Source organism: Pelophylax lessonae (assembly GCF_965119305.1).
Source record: "Pelophylax lessonae genome assembly, chromosome: 9".
Lineage (NCBI taxonomy): Eukaryota > Metazoa > Chordata > Amphibia > Anura > Ranidae > Pelophylax > Pelophylax lessonae.
The window spans coordinates 65701293-65722812 of NC_138776.1; the positions used below are offsets into that span (position 1 = coordinate 65701293).

Here is a 21520-nt window from a genome sequence, read left to right on the forward strand (position 1 = left end):
TCCTGTAGTTGATTATCAGGTTTGCACACATCTCAGGAGGGATTTTGGTCCACTCTTCTGTATAGATTTTCTCTAAATCCTAAAGGTTTCTTGGCTGTCTCTTGGCAACTTGAAGTTTCAGATCCCTCCAAAAATGTTCTATAGGATTAAGGTCTGGAGACTGACTAAGCCACTTCATGACCTTAATGTGCTTCTTCTTAAGCCACTCCTTTGTTGCCTTAGCAGTATGTTTTGGGTCATTGTCATGCTGGAATACCCATCCACAACCCATCTTCGGTGTTCTGTCTAAGGGAAGAAGATTCTCATCCAAGATTTTACAATACATTGCCCCGTCCATCGGCCCCTTAATGGGAAAATGTTGGCCTGTACATTTATTAGAGAAACCGCTCCAAAGCATCATGGTTCCACCTCCATTCTTGATTGTAGGGATGGTGTTCATAGGGTCATAGTCAGCATTTTTCTTCTAGAGGTAATCAAATGAACCATAAACAATCAGCGCAATTAATAACTAACCAATACCAAAAAATGCTCAAAGTGATTCTTAAAATAAACAAATAGCACATGTTGCCTGCTAAAACACTCAATAGTGATTCCACCCCACTAATGCAGATACTCTATGAAAAAATCGTGCAGTGCAATACTCATTTACCATCAATAAATATCAATTCATCAATAACCTCTTAAATAATAATAAATTACATGTGTATTAAAAGCAAAATTCAGTGTAAATAATATGAAAAAAAGTTCAATGTTGTGAAGTGATGAGAATCAACACCCAAGTGTCTTCAATATTTTTTCACACATTTGTGCACATCCATCACCAGGTGAAAGACCTGATCGCCTCAATTGGAATAAGAAACACACATTTGCTCTGTATTCCCCAGTGCATTGAATCCACAGATAGAAGCTCCTTTATCCTCCTCAGTATTCTCAGGATGGCCGCCTCCTCTGGTCTCTCCAATATGCTCACACAGTTACCCAACGGATCATAAAAAAAAAGTGTACTTTACTTCACAAGTTTTACTGTTCCCCCACAAAGCAAATAAACTTACTAAAAACAAGCTATTAGAGCGCTAAGTACATCAGTCACCAGCCGACTCCCCACCTTGGCAGGGGAGCGGGGGTGATGTCACGGGCTCGGCGCCTCCATTCTAGACGCTTAGCGATACACTATTTTGTCATATAGGTTACAGAGGTATTCAAGTATCCATATCGGGGGGCTAAGCAACAGAATCTGCGCAGCAATAAAAAGCACACAAAATATAACCGACTTCAAATCGGTTAATTGCTGGCAAAAACATAGAAGTCTCAGAGACAACTGAGAGTCCATCCAGCATACACATATGAACAACAACATATGAATACAACCATGTATGGCAAGAAAAATAAATAAAACGGGTCACCCAAGGGGCCCTGTGGACCAGAATAACCCAAGAAGGGCATATCACCTAATAGGCAAAGTACAATGTCAGGGTGACTGCAGAAAACTGCAAATGATATAGCTCAAAACTGAAGAGGGGGTGCAGGGAGAAATAGTGACGTGGCTTGAAGGGGAACAGAAAAATGAGGTGGGGGGGGTAGAGGACACGTGTAAAAGGAGCGAGGTCAGAGGCCCCTAAAATGCGGGGAATAAAAGAAGACTTGGGAAAAGAGTAAATGCTAGATGCTTAGATGGCACTGAGAGGAAACATGAGGAGGTGTAGAGAATCAAGAAAAAGCAAATTCTCTTTGCTGGGGTCTCACAGTAGCAGGTCCGGGAGCTTAACTGGGTTGGGAGTCTTCCTGCAAATAGGCATTAGTATAGACATAATATTGCCACGGCCTCCATGTGTCCCAAAAGGTCTCTTCCCGGTTGTATAAGGTAGATGTATTTAGGGCGAATACATATGCGCAAAATGTAAGCACGTTGCTTCCCTGGAAGCTCAGGTCCTGAATCTAGGGAGGCAGCTGGCAACACTGAGACGAATGTCCATACCGGAGGAGAGCCAGGATTGTACCAATCAGGTGCAGGCAGGGGTCTGCACAGAGGTGGGCGGAGTATCGGAGGTGCAGGCATCAGAGCAGAGTAGAGGGGTGACAGTTAGGAGGGGTAGAAGGGAACAAGGCAAGGAGGCTGATCCTGGGCTGGAGCACCCCAATAGATACGCCCCGTTGTGTGATGTTGGGGAAACCAGTCAGGGACCAGCATTGCTGGAGCAGAGGGACGCCCCTAGCTGCCAGGGGAAGAACTCCTCCAGTGAGGCCGGGAGAAAGGGAAAGGAAAGACAGGTGCTGGTGGTAGGGGACTCAATTATTAGAAGGGCAGACAGTGTAATCTGTGACAAAGACCGTGTGCGCCGAACAGTCTGTTGTTTGCCGGGCGCTCGGGTTCGGCACATCGCGGATCGGGTGGACAGATTACTGGGTGGGGCTGGGGAAGACCCAGCTGTCATGGTACACGTGGGTACCAATGACATAGGCAGAGGAAGACGGAGAGTCCTAAACGATTTCAGGGACTTAGGCGCTAAGTTGAGGACTAGGACCTCCAAGGTAGTATTTTCCGAAATACTACCTGTACCTCGAGCCACACCAGAGAGGCAGCGGGAGATTAGGGAAGTTAACGAGTGGCTGAGGAGCTGGTGTAGTAAGGAGGGTTTCGGGTTCCTGGAGAACTGGGCCGTCTTCTCAGTTGGTCACCAGCTCTTTGGTAGGGACGGATTGCACCTAAATGGGGTGGGTGCAGCCGTACTGGTGCGAGGATGGCCAAAAAGTTAGAGGGGCTTTTAAACTAGGGAATGGGGGGGAGGGTACAGATGTAGAATTAGCCAGTGGAAAGCAAGTTTCAGAGGGCAGAAATGGGGGCATTAGCGGTAGGGTGTTCGGAGCTCCTAAACCCAGGGTGGGTACAGGGAAAAATCAAGAGAGCAGCCTAAAAACATCAAATGAGGATAAATATAACCAATCAAAATTACGAGGTTTGTATACCAATGCCAGAAGCCTGGCCAACAAGATGGGAGAGTTAGAGCTGCTGATGTTTGAGGAGGACTTAGATTTTGTGAGGATAACTGAGACTTGGTTTGACAGCTCTCATGATTGGATGGCGACCATTCAGGGGTATTCCCTTTATCGCAGAGATAGAGAAGGTAAAAAAGGGGGAGGGGTATGTCTGTATATTAAGAACAGTTTACAGGTAAATATGAGGGATGATATTAATAATGGAGCTAAGGACGAGGCAGAATCCCTATGGGTAGAGCTTCAAAGAGAAGGCACGGTGGGGAAGGTAATATTGGGCGTATGCTATAGGCCCCCCAACCAGAGGGAGGAGGGGGAGGCGGACCTCATGTTACAGATAGGATTGGCAGCAAGGATGGGAAATGTCATTATAATGGGGGACTTTAATTATCCAGATATAGACTGGGCAGAAGGAACCGCGCACTCAGCCAAGGCTCGGCAGTTCCTAAATGTTTTGCAGGACAATTTCATGGGTCAGATGGTGAATGCACCGACAAGAAACAATGCGGTACTTGACCTACTGATTACCAACAATACAGACCTGCTCACGGATATAGAAATACGGGAAAACTTAGGAAACAGTGACCATAGGTCAATAAGTTTCAGTATTAATTACAGTAATAGGAACACAAGGGTAATATAAGGACACTGAATTTCAAAAGAGCCAATTTCCCAAAGCTGCGCTCGCTGCTAGAAAATATCAAATGGGATCGAACCCTGGGAACAAGGAACACGGAGGAAAAATGGGAGTGCTTCAAGAGCATACTTAACAAGGGGATTGGCCAGTGCATTCCACAGGGAAATAAATTTAAAAGAGCAAAATTAAACCCTGGGTGGCTAAACTCCAACATAAAAATGTATATTAGAGCTAAAGAAAAGGCCTTCAAAAAATACAAGACTGAGGGGTCATTGGCAGCATTTAAGCATTACAAAGAGTGTAATAAGAAATGTAAAGATGAAATCAGGGCGGCTAAAATAGAACACGAGAGACATATAGCGGAGGAGAGTAAAAAGAACCCCAAGAAGTTCTTTAAGTATATAAACAGTAAGAAAGCGAGGCCAGAACACATTGGCCCCATAAAAGATGATAAAGGAAATATGGCCACTGAGGACAGAGAAAAGGCGGAAGTGTTAAATAATTTCTTCTCTTCAGTCTTCACAAAAGAATCGGGGGGCTACACGAACCTAGCTTGTAAGGCCAAATTAAATAATACACCTCAGGAAATACCCCCATGGCTAACAGAGGATAGACTTAGAGCTAAACTAGAGAAACTTAACATAAATAAATCCCCGGGACCGGATGGCTTGCACCCGAGGGTTCTTAAGGAGCTCAGCCAGGTGATTGCCCGACCGTTATTCTTGATCTTTAAGGATAGTTTACAGACGAGTATGGTGCCAGCTGATTGGAAAAAAGCCAATGTGGTACCAATATTTAAAAAGGGGCCGAGATATATCCCGGGTAACTATAGGCCGGTCAGCCTAACATCAGTAGTCTGCAAGATTTTGGAGGGGATATTAAGGGACCACATACAAGACTTTAGTAATGAAAACGGTATTATAAGTAGTAATCAGCATGGATTCATGAAAAATCGTTCGTGCCAAACCAATCTATTAACCTTCTACGATGAAGTGAGCTGCCACCTAGATAAAGGTAAGCCTGTGGATGTGGTGTATCTGGACTTTGCAAAGGCCTTTGACACCGTTCCCCACAAACGCTTACTGTACAAACTAAGGAAGGTAGGTATGGACCATAAGGTGAGTACCTGGATAGAGAACTGGCTCCAGGGGAGAGTCCAGAGGGTGATGATTAATGGGGAGTACTCGGATTGGGCGGGTGTGGAAAGTGGGGTCCCCCAGGGTTCTGTCCTGGGACCAATCCTGTTTAATTTATTCATAAATGATCTAGAGGAGGGGATATCTAGTACAATCTCAGTATTTGCGGATGATACTAAATTAGGCATGCCAATATCTTCTATGCAGGATGTGGAAACCTTGCAAGCGGACCTGAACAAAATAACGGGGTGGGCAAATACATGGCAGATGAGATTTAATGTTGAAAAATGTAAAGTAATGCACTTGGGGGCCAGAAACCAGAAAGCAAGCTACTCACTAGGGGGGGAACCTCTGGGTGAGTCTAGGATGGAAAAGGACTTAGGGGTACTGGTAGACAACAAGCTTGGCAGTGGCATGCAATGCCAAGCCGCCGCAAGCAAAGCCAACAGAATACTGGGTTGTATAAAAAAGGGGATTCACTCCGGAAATAAAGAGATTATTCTCCCACTCTACAAGACTCTGGTCCGGCCACATCTGGAGTATGCTGTCCAGTTCTGGGCACCGGTCCTCAGAAAGGATGTGCTGGAACTGGAGAAAGTCCAGAGAAGGGCAACAAAAATAATTAGGGGAATGGAGGACATCAGCTATGAGGAAAGACTACAAGCACTGAACCTATTCTCTCTGGAGAAGAGACGATTGAGGGGGGATATGATATCAATGTACAAATACTGTACTGGCGACCCTAGCATAAGGAACAAACTATTCAGAGAAAGGAGATACAATAAGACACGTGGCCACTCACTAAAACTTGAGGAAAGGCGGTTTAACCTTAAAGTGCGTAGGGGGTTCTTCACTGTAAGAGCGGTAAGGATGTGGAATTCTCTTCCACAAGCAGTCGTATCAGCAGGGAGCATTGATAGTTTCAAAAAACTATTAGATGGACACCTTAAAGACCACAACATACAGGGGTATACAATGTACGGTTAAAAGCAAACACACACACACACATCATAGGTTGAACTGGATGGACTGATGTCTTTTTTCAACCTCACTAACTATGTAACTATGATGTGAGGTCTTTCATGTCCCTGAGTTCATTGACTTGAAAACCAATGAGTCTTCGAAGGGGGATTCACAGACCTCCAACACAAAAGGATGCAGGCCTTTGCCCCGTTCAACAGCTGGATCGTAAGGGAGGCTTTATCTTTTTGAATCAGTCTCTCTGTAAGGTGAAGCAGGCATGTTGTGGAGTTCCTTGCTAAATCAACTTTTGTCAGTTGGCCACCTCTTGCCAAAATGGTCTAATTTTTTGGACAATCCCAGACAATATGTAGCACCGTGCCCCGTTCAACACCATACCTTCAACACAAGTCTGGTATCTGTGGAAAAATATGGTGCAAGATTGAGGGCACCCTGTACCTACCACCTAGACAGAACCTTATAGCTGGTCTCTTAGACCTTTGTGGCAATAGAGGACTTCTGTGCAAAATAGAGAATTTTCTATTTTTGAGACACATTAAATTAGATAGTGAGATCGGATTCCCACTTGTAGATAAAGGCAAGGGTGAAATCCACCGTCAGTTGCATCAAGGCAGCATAGATGGTAGGAAGGCTCTGACTGGTCGGTTCCCGCCTGTGACAAATACTCTCTAACTCCATGTGCTCTTAAGTTTTGATTTTACCCTGGCTTTGCTTTCCTATATATGGAACTTTGCTTTCCTATATAGGTGAACTTTTAGACTATTAGAAATGGCAACCTTCCCTATTTCCTGTGTCTTGGATTCTTGTTATTTAGAAACCAATTAGATGGGTCCTTTTTACTAGCCTCTGAGGCATATTTATTTTTTCTAATTTATGTTATGGAGACAGAGAATACTAAGGAACTCCCTCTGGGTGCAGGTATTTTAATCTAGAGGTAGAACATTTGGGCGGATTAACTCTTTACATAATGAACATTGCTTCATTTATACACCTGTTTTTTGTGTGTTATGTTAACGTACTAAGGAAATTCCATAATTTAATGACCACCTCTATCTCTCTAGGCCTTCTTCACTGAGAAATACATGCAGGAACACCCAGAGGACCTTGAAAAGATTGAAAAATTAAAGGACATGATTGCATGGCAGGTAAAGGTTCCCATTTTCACCTTGTTCAAGGACACACAGTGCGCCATTTCTGTGTATCAGACTGATGAGTGTGGCTCGTACATTTCAATGGTATTTATCTGCTCTACAGATGTACCGTCGCATTACATTCCTCAGCTCATTTCTGTCATCTATTTACTTCACTTGTGACAGAGAACATTTTCCCTCCTCTTCTCCTTGTCAATTTAAAAGGAAAGCGTTTCTGATTTAATTGTCAGTTCGGGTAGATTTTCCTTTTCACCTTGAACAAACAAATCTTTCCTGCAACATGAGGAATATTTACAGGGTGTTGTAAAGGTATACTTCTATAAAAATAAAATGTTATACTTACCTGTTCTGTGCAAAGTACTGCACAAAGTGGCCCGAACCTCCTCTTGTAGGGTCCCCCTCCATCACTGTCTGCTCCTCCTGTGGGCTGTGTGTGTCTTCAGACACGGACAGCATGGCTTGTCCCTGCCCAAACCAAACCCCCCCCCCCCCCCCCCCACTTCTTCCTCACAGGATTTGATTGACCGTATCAGGAGCCAATGGCTCCCTCTGCTATCTTTGTGCCTGTGAGAGAGAGCAGCGCTTGGTCAAAACTCAGGAAAGTATTTGGGAGGAGGTGGTGCTGGGGGGAGCTGATTGTGGAAGGCTTTTTTTTTTACCTTAATGCAGAGAATGCATTGAGGGAAACATACCTCATGCATTTAGAACCACTTTAAATCAGATCTGTCATAGGACAGCAAGGTCATTGTGTGTTGGGTTGATTGAGACTGTACAGACTGTAAAATAGACCGCAAGAAGTTGATGCCAAGTCAAAGGCAGGTACTTTCACTGCTTGCAAAATATAAATATAATGTATAAAATATATTTACTGATGTAATAATGATTACAGAGCTGCATTATTTGTGCCAATTATATCTGTCTGGAGTACAACTATAGACACACGCTGTGGATGATGAGTAATTAGAAATAGAAGCTCATCAATTTATTCTCCTTTTATTTTATTCTACTATACTTTGAAAGAGAGCAACTAGGCACTGCAATAAATAGTTCAGTATGACCACTCCCAGAATAATTTATCATTATATTTGAACATTATCGCAAACGGCAACAATCTTTGCAGTGGATACTGATTAGTGAGTTCCTACATTTACTTGGTCTCTATTTTCAGGGCATAGTGTCCCTTTTACAGAAATGTGTAATAATGTCTATCCAGACATTTTTTTATTTTTTTTTCACACACATACAGATCCTTGCAGAGAAAAATGTTGGGCAGCTGCTGTAAATAAATTTTTTATTTTTGGGTGGAACACGGGCAAGGTTCTTAACTGCTTTTAGACACCACCAGTAAAATAATTTCCTACCTATGATACGACTTAAACAGACTGAAGTCTCTTCACCTGAGCTACATGTGCTACTAGGGGTCTGATACTGGATTTAATTTCCTTGTTTTCTATAGCAGATCCTCCACTAGGATCTATGAGAATATATTATAATCCAGCTACAACAATGACCTGGCTGAAAGGCCAAGCTCTATGGCTGGCTATGCTGGACTTTGTGGGAATGCCTACTTTTTTAGGAGAATGAACATTGTTCTTGCTCCATTCTTTAGATGAACCGGATTTATTTTTAACCATCCATCACTGTATTCTTGCTTCTCTATTCAGCCTTTTAATTAAAGGCGTACTCCTGACTAAACATGATTTCCCCAGATTCTCCTGACAGCATCTGAAATTGTCCCTGTTACTTGCCTGTTAATTTTTTGATGGATAATTTTTTTTTGTGTTAAGGTCCCGTTCCTGGCAGAGGGAATACGCATTCATGGAGAAAAGGTCACTGAAGCTTTGCGCCCATTTCACGAGAGGATGGAGGTGTGTTTCAAGCAACTAAAAGAGAAGGTGGAAAAGCAGTATGGAGTTAGGACTCTGGTAGGTATCAGCATTTTTACAATGTGCAGTCACTTTTTTTTAGAACCCACTGCTCTTCGCCTTTAGGGCTGTGAAAGGTATTAAACAAATACTGAAATATTTAAATCTTGGGGGGGGGGGGGGGGCAAGAGCATGATTGCAGCAATGGAAGTGTTTCACATCCTGAACTGTGCAGAGTCACATTCTGGTTCTGTCCACAGTACACATACTAGGGGTAGAAAGCAGACTGTCTCAGCCAAAAAGGTCTGGATCAGGGAGCGTGGGCTCTTCATCCATAAGTTTTTCAACAAATCTGCCTATGAGGGGAATGCCAAACATTGATCTTCTGACATTGCTCCTCAATTGAAAGGTGAAGAGGCTTGTAACAAGGGCAGAGGACCCTTGTGTAGACCTGATGGACACATAGGTGGCTCTGTGGGATTGCCACACCTCCATTTATGCTTACTCCCTGATAGAAGTCAGAGGGATTCCATGATTCCGGTGACCCTGCAGGTCCTGATACTTGGATAAGGTTCACCTGGTAGTGGATGCTCCTTCACCTATTGTCACAAGTACCCATTTTGCCACCCTGCATTGCAGCTGCTGGCTCTAATAAGCTTGACTCTCATTCACTTATGTTTCATGCTCACAAGTCTTAAAAGATTTAAAATGTATTTTGCATGGTATGGAGTCCCTTAGGGGAATTCCCTCACTCTCTTTACCTGTCTCCTGGCTTTTTTCAGGACAGGGTAGAAAAGCAGTTGGCCCTAAGCAGAATTAGGGGCCTATTCAAATTAAAAGGACGGTGGCTGCACAGGTAAACCACAGCGGTTTATGTTTGGCATCGGCAGTTAGGGTGTAGTGTAGTGCGTGATTCACCAATGCAATGTACTAACTTGATTCGAAGTGTACAAAAGTAACACATAATTCATGTCACTTTACAGCAGCCTGATGCATTTCGCTGCTGTCCAGTGACGTGAGATCATGTTCAGTATGCTGTAATAAAATGCAGCATGTCTGAATTTTATCACAGATCACTGCAGGGCAGCACTGAGCTGCATTTCAGTGTGAATAGGACACATGGAAACAGTTGTTCTCCATGTGTCCTAGTGGTGACTGGTGTTTTACAATGCGGTTAAATTGACGGTCATTGCATTGTGTGAATTCGGTGTAAAGGTAAGTTGTCAGCATTGACAGTCTTATTTTAGTGTCCTTTGCCATCACAACCACTTTTCCATGGAGGGCATTACACATGTCATCTTTCTCACCCCAGGACCTTAACTTGGTGTTGTCGGTGTTTTGCGAAAACTGATTTTTGAGAATATTAGGGAGAATGATTTTTGAGAATATTAGGGAGAATGTGCTGCTAACACTCACTCAGAAAGTGGCGTTCCTTGTAGGGTATGTAGAGTATTGGAGCTGGTGGTATTGTCTTGCAAGCCTCCATATTTTAGTCCTTCATAGGGATAAACTCTTCCTGTATTCAAGACTCTTTCCTGCCTAAGGTGGTATAAGCTTTCCACTTGAATGAAAGACGCACCACCCTAAGGAAGTTGCTTTGTATTCTTATGTGTTGTTGAGGCGAGTAGGGTGTGTTTGCATGTCACGTTTGTTTCGTGGGTGAGGTTCCCTGCTCATAACTGAAGAGCGCCTACATGATGACCTTGCTGTTTTGACTGCAACTATTTTGATTTGGCAAATTGTTGTCCAAGCGTAAGCCACCAATCAGTGAGAACCACCACTTCTGGTTACAGTGAATTTTACTAGAGCAATAAATGCATTTATGGCTTTCCACTATTTCTCAGGTGTCTACGTCGCCAGTTCATACCAAGTTTTACAAGGTATGTGACCGTAAGGTAGATGTGTCAGCTGATGCCTTTCCGGGTGTAAAGTTTTTCAGGCGGCAATTTGACTGGACAATACACTGTTTTATTTTAAGACTTTTAGTCTGGTTTGCCAATCATGTTGTGGCACTGCTTTGGGGCATCCTATTTGTTGATGATCCAAAACTACAGCTTTGTTGTCCAATTACAGTAACAAAAAAAAAATATGATTTTTTTTTTTATACTTGCCATAAAATTTTCAATACACAGCACCTGTTCTGGCTTTTGCTGCATGTATATTTAAATATTTAGTTATATTGCACTGCTAGATCATTTAACTGAGTTTGCTGCAGATTGTTGGGGGTGGTGGCCACCAGCAGGGGTCATGCTCATTCTCTTCTTAGTTTTGCCTAGTGTCTCTCTTATGCCAGTGGCACTATACCCATTAGGTGATGATCTGAAAGCAGAGTTGTGTCCTCTAGTGAACAAGAAGAGGATTTTAAGTGCGTACAAAAATACCTACTTGCTAGCAGTTTTTGGTGGAGACTTCAGTTCTGCTTTACAATGGAAAGTGGAGCACCAGGAATTATTCTGATTTGCTAATGGCCAAATATTATACGATCGCTTCCCTGAAATGAAAATGTTTCTGCTTTTTCCCGCTTCTATCCCCTGAACGATGTAAATAGGGTGTTGGGTTGTGCTGGCGCTTTATTTCTTCTAGTTATTAGCACTGATGGAGGAGCTTATTTAGACTGACAAGAGGGCAGGCTGGATGCATTCATAATGAAATTTTAAGGTCCAGTAATGGCCTATTAACACCATGCTCGGCTCATCTGTCTTCTCTCGGCAGTGTATATTTATCGAGGTGGTGTTTTATTTTTAGTGATTATACAAGGCAGTATATGCTGAGCCATCTGCAGCCAAGAGCTGTGGCGGCTTCACCTTGCCAAGCGCCAATATTTGGGTTGGTGTCTGCAGTCACAGATGGGAGTTTTAATGAGCACAGCTGATTTTCTCTTGTTAATCGTGACCACTATACGGATATACCGCTCAGCCAACTGTCCCTGATTTCCTTGCTTTTAAAATTTTGTCACTGTAACTGTCACGGTTTGTCCTATCTCCTGTCTTGTAAAGACAAGTATGATTGTTTTAATAATCTTTCCACGTGTTTTAATGTAGCGTTTGTTGAAAGCAAGCACATAAAATGCTAATGCCCCATTGTTCTAAGAATGACTGCCTAAAATCGCTGGGTTTGGCATTTGTTCCTAGTAATTATTTCAAAGTGTTGTCAACTAAGTACACTGGTTGTTTAAAGGAAACCTTCACTAAGAGCTGTTTTTATCTACAATGTTGGTCACATACTGTATATGTAGTGTCTGGGCATCAGTTATGAGACCGAGGGTGTGAGGCAGGTGGAAAGGGGTGCTGTGATTGAGGTGGTACAGAAGAGTGCACTATAAACATGGGTTGGGGGTGAGGTAGCAGTAGAGGGATGAGCTGCAATTTAGGGGCGTTATTTGGGTGTTACTAGAGTGATGCGCTGCAGTGGGGATGAGGGGCAAAATGAATTGGGGGTAAGTGACAGTGGAGAAACGCACTACAATTGGGGAGGTTGGGGTGGCAGTGGAGAAATTGCTGTGATTGGGGGTATGAGTTAAGTTTGAGGGAAATACGTTGCAATGACGCAAGTGTTTTGGCAGTAGAGGAATGTGCTGGGGGGGGGGGGGTGAATTGGCAAGGCATGTGCTGTGATTGGGGGGGAAGGGGAGGATAAAGGGATGCACTGACATTGGAGCATGGGGTGGCATTGGGGGAGGGGGGTGAGGTGGTGGGATGTGTGGTGATTTGGGGGGGGTGAGGTGGCAGTGTAGAAACGACTACAATTGGGGAGGTTGGGTTGGCAGTGGAGAAAGTGCTGTGATTTGGGGAGGGGGGGGTGAGGGGGTAGTGGAGGGATAAGTTGAGGGTGTAGGGATATGTGCAATGAGGCAAGTGTTTTGACAATAGAATGTGCTGCTGTTGGGTGGGGGGATGAGTTGGCAATACAAGTATGCGTTGGAATTTGGTGGTGGTGGAAGGATATTCTGTGATTGGATTTAGGGTGAGGTGGTGGTGGTAGGGGCGTGTGCTGCAATTGAGGGTGTGAAGTGGCAGTAGAGGCTTGTGCTGCAATTGGGGGGTGATGAGGTGAGGGTGGTGGGATGTGCTGCAACTGCGGGCTGAGTTAGCAGTGGAGAAATGTACTGTGATTGGGGAAGGCAGGGGCTGTGAGGTTGCTGTGGGAAGATGTAATGTGATGGGGAAGGGGTTGGGGGGACATGGGGTGTCTAACCACTGGGGGCTGTGCACAACTCCCTCTCTTGTGAAGACATGCTGCCATTCAGCTCTCCACTCCCCAAGTTCATTGCCAGCAATAGTCAGCTGCCTGAAATCTTTCCTCCTGTGCAGCCATCTCGTCCTCAACCGGCTCTGAGGTTCCTTCTGGGGGCGGCTGAGAAAATTTGTGGATTAATGTACAGAAAAGGAGGGGGGAGGGGTTGTGCTTTGGATGAATATGGAGATGTTTGACAGCAGAAGAGGAGAGGGGAAAGTGAGAGCGCTAAAGTCTGAATCCCCTGCTTGGGAAATGGAAATCATCATTTTACATTATTAAGGATGGAAGTATGTCAATGTACAGTTGTGCTCATAAGTTTACGTACCCTGGCAGAATTTATGATTTCTTGGCCATTTTTCCAAGAAAATTAATAATATCCCAAAAACTTTTCTTTCACTCATGGTTAGTGTTTGTCTGAAGCCATTTATTATTTGTCAACTGTGTTTACAACTGTGTTTTTTAAATCATAATGACATCAGAAACTACCCAAATAGGGTTTACATACCCTGGTGATTTTGGCCTGATAAGATGCACACAAGTTGACACAAATGGGTTTGAATGGCTATTAAAGGTAACCATCCTCACCTGTGATCTGTTTGCTTGTAATTAGTGTGTGTGTATAATAGGTCAATGAGTTTCTGGACTGCTGACAGACCCTTGCATCTTTCATCCAGTGCTGCACTGACGTTTCTGGATTCTGAGTCATGGGGAAAGCAAAAGAATTGTCAAAGGATCTGCGGGAAAAGGTAGTTGAACTGTATAAAACAGGAAAGGGATTTAAAAAGATATCCAAGGAATTAAGAATGCCAATCAGCAGTGTTCAAACTCTTTTCAAGAAGTGGAAAATTAGGGGTTCTGTTGAAGCCAAAGCATGGTCAGGTTGACCAATTAAAATTTCAGCCACAACTGTCAGGAAAATAGTTCGGGATGCAAAGAAAAACCCACAAATATCTAAAGGGGAAATACAGGACTCTCTGAAAACATGGGGTGTGGCTGTTTCAAGATGCTCAATAAGGAGGCACTTGAAGAAAGATGGGCTGCATGGTCGAGTCACCAGATGAAAGCCATTACTACGCAAATTCCAAAAAGTATCCCGCTTACAATATGCCAAACAGCACAGAGACAAGACTCAAACCTTCTGGCACAAAGTAATTTGGAGGGATGAGACCAAAATTGAGCTTTTTGGTCACAACCATAAACGCTACATTTGGAGAGGAGTCAACAAGGCCAATTATGAAAGGTACACTATTCCTACTGTGAAACACGGAGGTGGATCACTGATGTTTTGGGGATGTGTGAGCTACAAAGGCACAGGAAATTTGGTCAGAATTGATGGCAAGATGAATGCAGTATGTTATCAAAAAATACTGGAGGAAAATTTGCATTTATCAGCCCGGAAGCTGCGCTCGGGATGTACTTGGACATTCCAACATGATAGTGATCCTAAACACAAGGCCAAGTCAACCTGTCATTGGCTACAGCAGAATAAAGTGAAGGTTTTGGAGTGGCCATCGCAGTCTGCTGACCTCAAAATCATTGATCCACTCAGTTCATGCAAGACAGCCCAAGACTTTATAGCAGGGGTCTTCAAACTATGGCCCTCCAGTTGTTACGGAACTACAATTCCCATCATGCCTGGTCATGTCTGTGAATGTCTGAATTTTACAATGCCTCATGGGATATGTAGTTCCGCAACAGCTGGAGGGCTGTAGTTTGAGGATCCCTGCTTTATAGGAACTGGAGGCTTTTTGCCAGGAAGAAGTGGCAGCTTTACCATCTGAGAAGATAAAGAGCCTCATCCACAAATACCACAAAAGACTTCAAGCTGTTATTGATGTTAAAGGGGGCAATACACGATATTAAGATCTGGGGTATGTAAACTTTTGATCAGGGTCATTTGGGTAGTTTCTATTGTCATTATGATTTAAAAAGAGTAAACACAGTTGATTGATGATAAATGGCTTCAGCCTAACACTAACTATGATATGTTGTTATTCATATTCTCTGACAAAAATGGCCAAGAAATCATAAAATCTGCCAGGGTATGTAAACTTTTGAGCACAGCTGTAGTAACCATAGGCCTTCCTTTTGTAGGGTGACAACACTCACCCCCACTGCCTTTCAAAGCAGCAGTGGTGCTGTGGGATTGCAAATAGCCATGTTGATGCACAGTAGACTGGGACATTTATCAGTCATCACTCTACACCTAGTGAAGTGGAGAAGACCAAGAAGGGTTGCTCAGACTTGGAGTCCAGGAACCAGCAGTCACCTCATTGAAAGTGGCACATGCTGATCCATCAAGTGTGCACACGGCCTTTGCTGTGTAATGTGCACAGCAAAAGGAAGAGATCACATGACCATTGGTAAAGGTTTCAGAGGTACTGAGTGTGATTTTTTTTTTTTTAATACTTTTTATACGTATTCTGATTCCTAAATGGGTACAGGGTAACCTCTGTGTTTTTACATGCTTTTCTTCACATCTACTTTAAACCACATCCTGCGTTCTCACTGTCCTGTAGTTCTTTTTGAAAATGACATTTTGTGGGGTGTTCTGCAGCCACCAATTAGGCTTTGAAGTGTTGATTCTGGACGTTCTTCTAGCCTGATCTCATTTTAAACATTGATAGAACACCAGCATCTTACCTACACATGTCTGATGTTATCTTAATAATGTTTTTCTAATCCTGGCTTCACAAAGGCCTGCCAGGATGATGGAGTGTTACTATCGCTCGTGGCTCGCGCTGTATCAATTAATCAGGAGTTGACAGTATGAAATCATACACAGTTCAACAGCTGAATAGATCTCATTTTGTATCATAGCGTCACAATACAGACGGCTTGTTGAGATCATATTTTGAAATCGCTTATTGTATTTTCCTTCTTGTTAGCTGCTTGTGGTCGAGTTAAAACTTTTGACATTATATGTAAAATATTTTGTGTAAAAATGTCTTCTATTTAGAGAGTGGTGATCTCATTCCCCTAGAAAGAAAAGATTGTAATGGAAGTGTGTGATGTCACTTGTGTGAAATTACGTTATAGAATTAAAGCGCAAATTCAGCCAATATGTTTTTTTTTAGAGTGTTGAAGGATTAGGACCCCCGGTCAGTTTTTACTGCTATCCTGGATTCCAGGAGGGGAAATTTCCCATTGCTTTCATGGTGACATCTGATTCCTCAGATAGAAAGTTAGAAAAGTCTGCAACAAACGAGCATTGATAAAAAGCTGACAGGGGTTCTAACTATCCCTTCTCTATTAAATGAAAACAAACCATCTTGATTTTGCACCAGTACAACATTATGACCACTGAAAGGTAAAGTAAAGCCCATTGATTATCTCATTACATTGGCATCTGAAGATGGGTGGTGTATATTAGGCAGCAAATGAACATGTTATCCACTAACTTCATGTGTTAAAAGTAAAAAAATAGGCATCACAGTTTGTTGTGTATGGAGCTGCCTAGCCTCAGACCAGTCATGGTACCCATGTCCACAGCCAAAAGCACCTACAACGGGCATGTGATTAACAGAACGGGACCACAGAGCGATGGACAGTGGCCTAGCAAATCACATTTTCTTTTACAACATATGGATGGCCGAGTGTGTGTGTGTTGCATACCTGGGGAAGAGATGGCACCCAGGATGCACTGTGGGAAGAAGACAAACCAGCAGAGGCAGTGTGGTGCTTTGGGCAATGTTTTGATGGGAAACATGGGTTCCTGCCATTCATTATATAAATGTTACTTGACACGTACCATCCACCTATACATTGTTGCTGACCAAGTACACCCCTAATGCAAACCATATTCCCTGATGGCAGTGGCCTCTTTCAGCAGCATATTGGGCCCTGCCACACAGCAAAAAAAGAGTCAAGAATGGTTTCAGGAACACAACGAGTTTGAGGTGGTGACTTGGCCACCGAATTCTCCAGATCTCAATCCAATTGAGCATCTGTGGGATGAGATAGAAAAGCAAGCCTGGTCCATGGAGGCCTCACCTCGCAAATTACAGGACTTGAAGGATCTGCTACTGACAACTTGGTGCCAGAAACCACAGCATACCTTCAGAGTTCTAGTGGAGTCCATACCTTAACAGGTCAGAGCTGTTCTGGTGGCAAAAGGGGAACCTACTTAGTACTAGGTGGGTGGTCATAATGTTATGACTGATCAATGTATACAATTGCAGCCCCTTTCTGCAATTCACTTTTGGACCTTCAATGTGTAAGGTGACCAACAGTATTGCACAGGAGGTAGGTGTCAGTATTTCAATGATAGAGCAACCTGAGTTTTTCTTAAGGTGCTCAGTAGGCTGATAAAGGTACAAAAGTTACCTGTTGGAGCCTACATTTCACATAGTTAATAATTAGATATTTTTTATTTTATTGCTTAAAGGATAAGTTCACTTTAAAAAAATAAATAAATAAATGCACAATTTTTTGCAGGACAAAAAAAGTGCATTTATTTATTTTTTCTTTAGAAGCCTGGAAAGCATTGCACCAGTTATCAGCAGATTGATGGTGCCATGCAGGTCTCCTGCAGACTGTCAGTGTAAGCTGTCTGGTTGTACATCGTATGTGCATGCTTTTTCACACTGACAGGAAGAATTGTGTACTACCACAGTGTACAACAGTGCCATTGAAGTTCATTGAGAACTACAAGCCAACAGCCGCAAAGGATTCCATACTTGTAGTCCGTTTATTCACAGAACTCAGTAAATGAATGATACGGCCGTGTGGGTGGATCCCCGCACAGCCTCGCTCTTTTTGAAAAGTGATAGCTGGTACGGAGAACTTCTCCCTGTACTGCTGCCACACAGGGTCACTGAGCCGCTACAGGAGAGGAAACATGTTACGGGTAGAGCATGTAACATGTTCCAGAAGGTGAACTTTTCCTCTAACTCCAGGGAAAAACATAACTGGGTCATTAGCTAGGTAAGAGTAATGACCCTCTAATGAGGTATGCCCTACTAATGGCTGCTGCTTTGTTATGAAAATTGTTGCTTTCAAGGGGAGATTGTGACATTTATGCGCCCCTTGTCCAATCACAGAACTCCTTATAATCTTAAAGTACTATTAAGAGCTGCACAGCTTACTCCCCCCAGTAAACCTCTCAACCTAGCTCTTGCAGTTTACAGCTTTCATAGCTGCTGGCTCCTGCTTTCTCAGTGCTGCTTCCCTGAACTTCTGGTCTTCACAGGAAAAAGGTAATGGTCAACAGTGCAGTCTGGAGCCATCTGTTTAGCTTGGAGGAAGAAGGAGCAGGGGAGTCACTTGCCATCCTAGGCTATGGCTATTGATGCACACAGTGTAGGTAGACTCGACTCTAGTCCGTGCATGCAAGGGTGTCTCTACAAGAGAAAGGAGCCACCCTGACACAGGAAACCTGGGGTAGCAGTCATGGCACCAATTTAAACTGGAACACAGACAAGGATTAAAAGATAAAGATGCTGCATACTCAGTAAGTGAATAAATCAGCTGATGTGATTAAAAAAAACTGAGTGTTTAATATCACTTTAATAGGAGCCATGTTATCGGTAGACACGCACTTTGATTCAATTAGAGAACGCAGATTGGCTCATTAATTTGTCTTGTTTATTTTTTTCAGTTATGCAGCAACGATGAGAGGAGGGGGAATAGACCCAGATCTATGGTTAGATCTTTTACTATGCCGTCATCATCCAGACCTTTATCAGTTGTGTCCGTCTCCTCTGTGTCATCGGACAGTACGCCTTCAAGACCAGGTTCTGATGGGTATGTAGCCCTATATTGTTGGCCTATTTTATAGTAGCAGTAATATAGGGGGAGATTTACTAAAACCGATACACGTCAGCTTCTAGGTTGTATTGTCCATGCTTAATTGAACAAGCTGAAGTTAGAAGCTGATTGGTTACTATGTCCAGCTGCACCACCAGATTCTGTGGGTCCCAGTTGTAGTAAATCCCCCTCATAGTGTCGATCTCTTTTATAATTGATGCACAAAAATGTTTTTTTTTTTCAAGAACTGCTCTGTGTATTTTAAAGTTATAATTGTACAAGAATACCTCTTCTCTGAACACTACTTTGCATCTCAACAGACCACATCACATAGCTTGAGCACCCATGTGTAACCCCCCCCCCCCCCCCCGAATCTTGGGTAGGAAAGAAAAGAAAAAATAAGTGCATTGGGTGATTCTGCATTTTAGCATTATGTAATGGAGGAGGGGGGCATAGACAGGAATTTTCTGGCTGTCAGGTCCCTGAAACTACATATATTTTTTTCCATTGCATTTAAATGATGTATTTGGTTGTATTCAGTGATCTTTTAAGCTGAGGAGTTGTTAACTATATTCTAGACTTGAGTGGTTCTATAAAGGGAAATGATCTTCGGGAAGTATGCATCCTCTGAAGTTATTGTAACCTCGAGGTAAGTATGTCCCATTTTAATGGGTTGTACTTACATACACTCACCGGCCACTTTATTAGGTACACCTGTTCAATTGCTTGGTAACACAAATTGCCAATCAGCCAATCACATGGCAGCAACTCAATGCATTTTAGGCATTTAGATGTGGTGAAGACAACTTGCTGAAGTTCAAACCGAGCATCAGCATCAGGGAAGAAAGGTGATTCAAGTGACTTCGAACATGGCTTGGTTGCCAGGCAGGCTGGTCTGAGTATATCAAAAACTGCTGATCTACTGGGATTTTCACACACAACCATCTCTAGGGTTTACAGAGAAAAGTCAGAAAAAAGAGAAAATATCCAGTGAGCGTCAGTTGTGTGGATGGAAATACCTTGTTGATGTCAGAGGAGAATGGGCAGACTGGTTTGAGATGATGGAAAGGCAACAGTAACTCAAATAACCACTTTTTACAACCAAGGTATGCAAAATGCCATCTCTGAACGCACAACACATCAAATCTTGAAGCAGATGGGCTACAGCAGCAGAAGACCACACAGGGTGCTACTCCCATCAGCTAAGAACAGAAAAAAGAGGCTACAATTCACACAGGTTCACCAAAATTAGACAATAGAAGATTGGAAAAATGTTGCCTTGTCAGATAAATCTCGATTTCAGCTGCGACGTTCAGATGGTGGGGTCAGAATTTGGCGTAAACAACATGAAAGCCTGGATCCATCCTGCCTTGTATCAACAGTTTGGGCTGTTGAGCCCCTTAGTACCAATGGAGCATCGTTTAAACGCCGCGGCCTACCTGAGTATTGTTGCTGACCATGTCCATGCCTTTGACTACAGTGCACCCATCTTCTGATGGCTCCTTCCAGCAGGATAATGCACCATGTCACAAAGCTCAAATCATCTCACCACTGGTTTCTTCAACATGACAATGAGGTCACTGTACTCCAATGGCCTCCACAGTCACCACATCTCAATCCAATACAGCACCTTTGGGAAGTGGTGGAATGCGAGATTCGCATCACAGATGGTCAAATCTGCAGCAACTTTGCCAACATGTCAATATGGACCAAAATCTTTGAGGAACGTTTCCAACACCTTGTTGAATCTATGCCAGGAAGAATTAAGGCAGTTCTGAAGGCAAAAGGGGGTCCAACTCAGTACTAGCAAGGTGTACTTAATATACCTCTCATTTATATGAATTATACAGAAAAATAAGAAATTAAAAGTAAATGTAAAACCTCACATTGTCTCATTGAGATGATTTCCCTTTACTTTCTGTTGTTGACCAACAGGAGGATTTTCCTTTTATTCTTGCTCTGATGACATCTCAAAGTTTTAGATTTTCCATCCCCTTTAAGGCTTTTTTAGATTTGGTGTGGTTAATGGCTTCTTTGCACAGTGGATCAATGCTAGTCCCCAAAAGTGCACATAGAAAACATTGGTGTGATGATCGGTGCAACACAATGCTCGGAGCTGCTTTGCTGCGACAAGACCCAACTGTCACCATGGGGGTTGATTTACTTAAAATGTAGAGAGCAAAATCTGGTGCAGCTCTGCATAGAAACCAATTGGCTTCCATTTTTTTTTTTTTGTCAAAGCTTAAAGATGAGCTCCAGCCCCCCCCCAAAAAAAAAAAGTTAAAGTTAGAAGTTAAGCTACAAATACTGTAGCTGCTGACTTTTAACATTAGCGCAATTACCTGTCCAGGCATCCGGTGATGTCCTCCCCCGAGCCGATTCTTCAAACTACTATCGGGTGCTGGCGCCTCCATCCTGACTAAAGGAAACCGAAGTGAAGCCTTATGGCTTCACAGCCAGTTCCCGATTGTGCAAGCGCTTTGTGAATGCGCTGCAGTCTTCTTGGACCTCTGAAGTATCCCAGAAGGCTGCGGCGGAAGGAGGGGGGGGCAAAGTTCCGGTTCAGTTTCACCGCGTCAGAACCAGGTACCCACTCCCCCCCTAAAGGTGCTAAATGTGGCAGTGGAGGGGGCAGAGAAACTGAGCTTTCCCCTTTGGATGGAGCTCTGCTTTAATTGAACAAGCTGAAGTTAGAAGCGAATCGGCTACCATGCACAGCTGTACCAGTTTTTGCACTCTTTAATATTAGTAAATCAACCCCCATGTGACTTTTCA

The 21520-nt window shown here is 43.3% G+C and overlaps 1 protein-coding gene across 1 annotated transcript in view; it reads left to right on the forward strand.

The window, feature by feature from the left end:
- The window catches only part of DOCK1 (dedicator of cytokinesis 1), a 696032-nt gene that overhangs the window by 646776 nt on the left and 27736 nt on the right, over positions 1–21520 (forward strand). The window contains exons 46-48 of the mRNA XM_082266717.1: positions 6807–6890; positions 8684–8821; positions 18597–18742. Coding sequence (XP_082122843.1) covers positions 6807–6890; positions 8684–8821; positions 18597–18742 — 368 coding nt within the window. The remainder of the gene's footprint in view (positions 1–6806; positions 6891–8683; positions 8822–18596; positions 18743–21520) is intronic.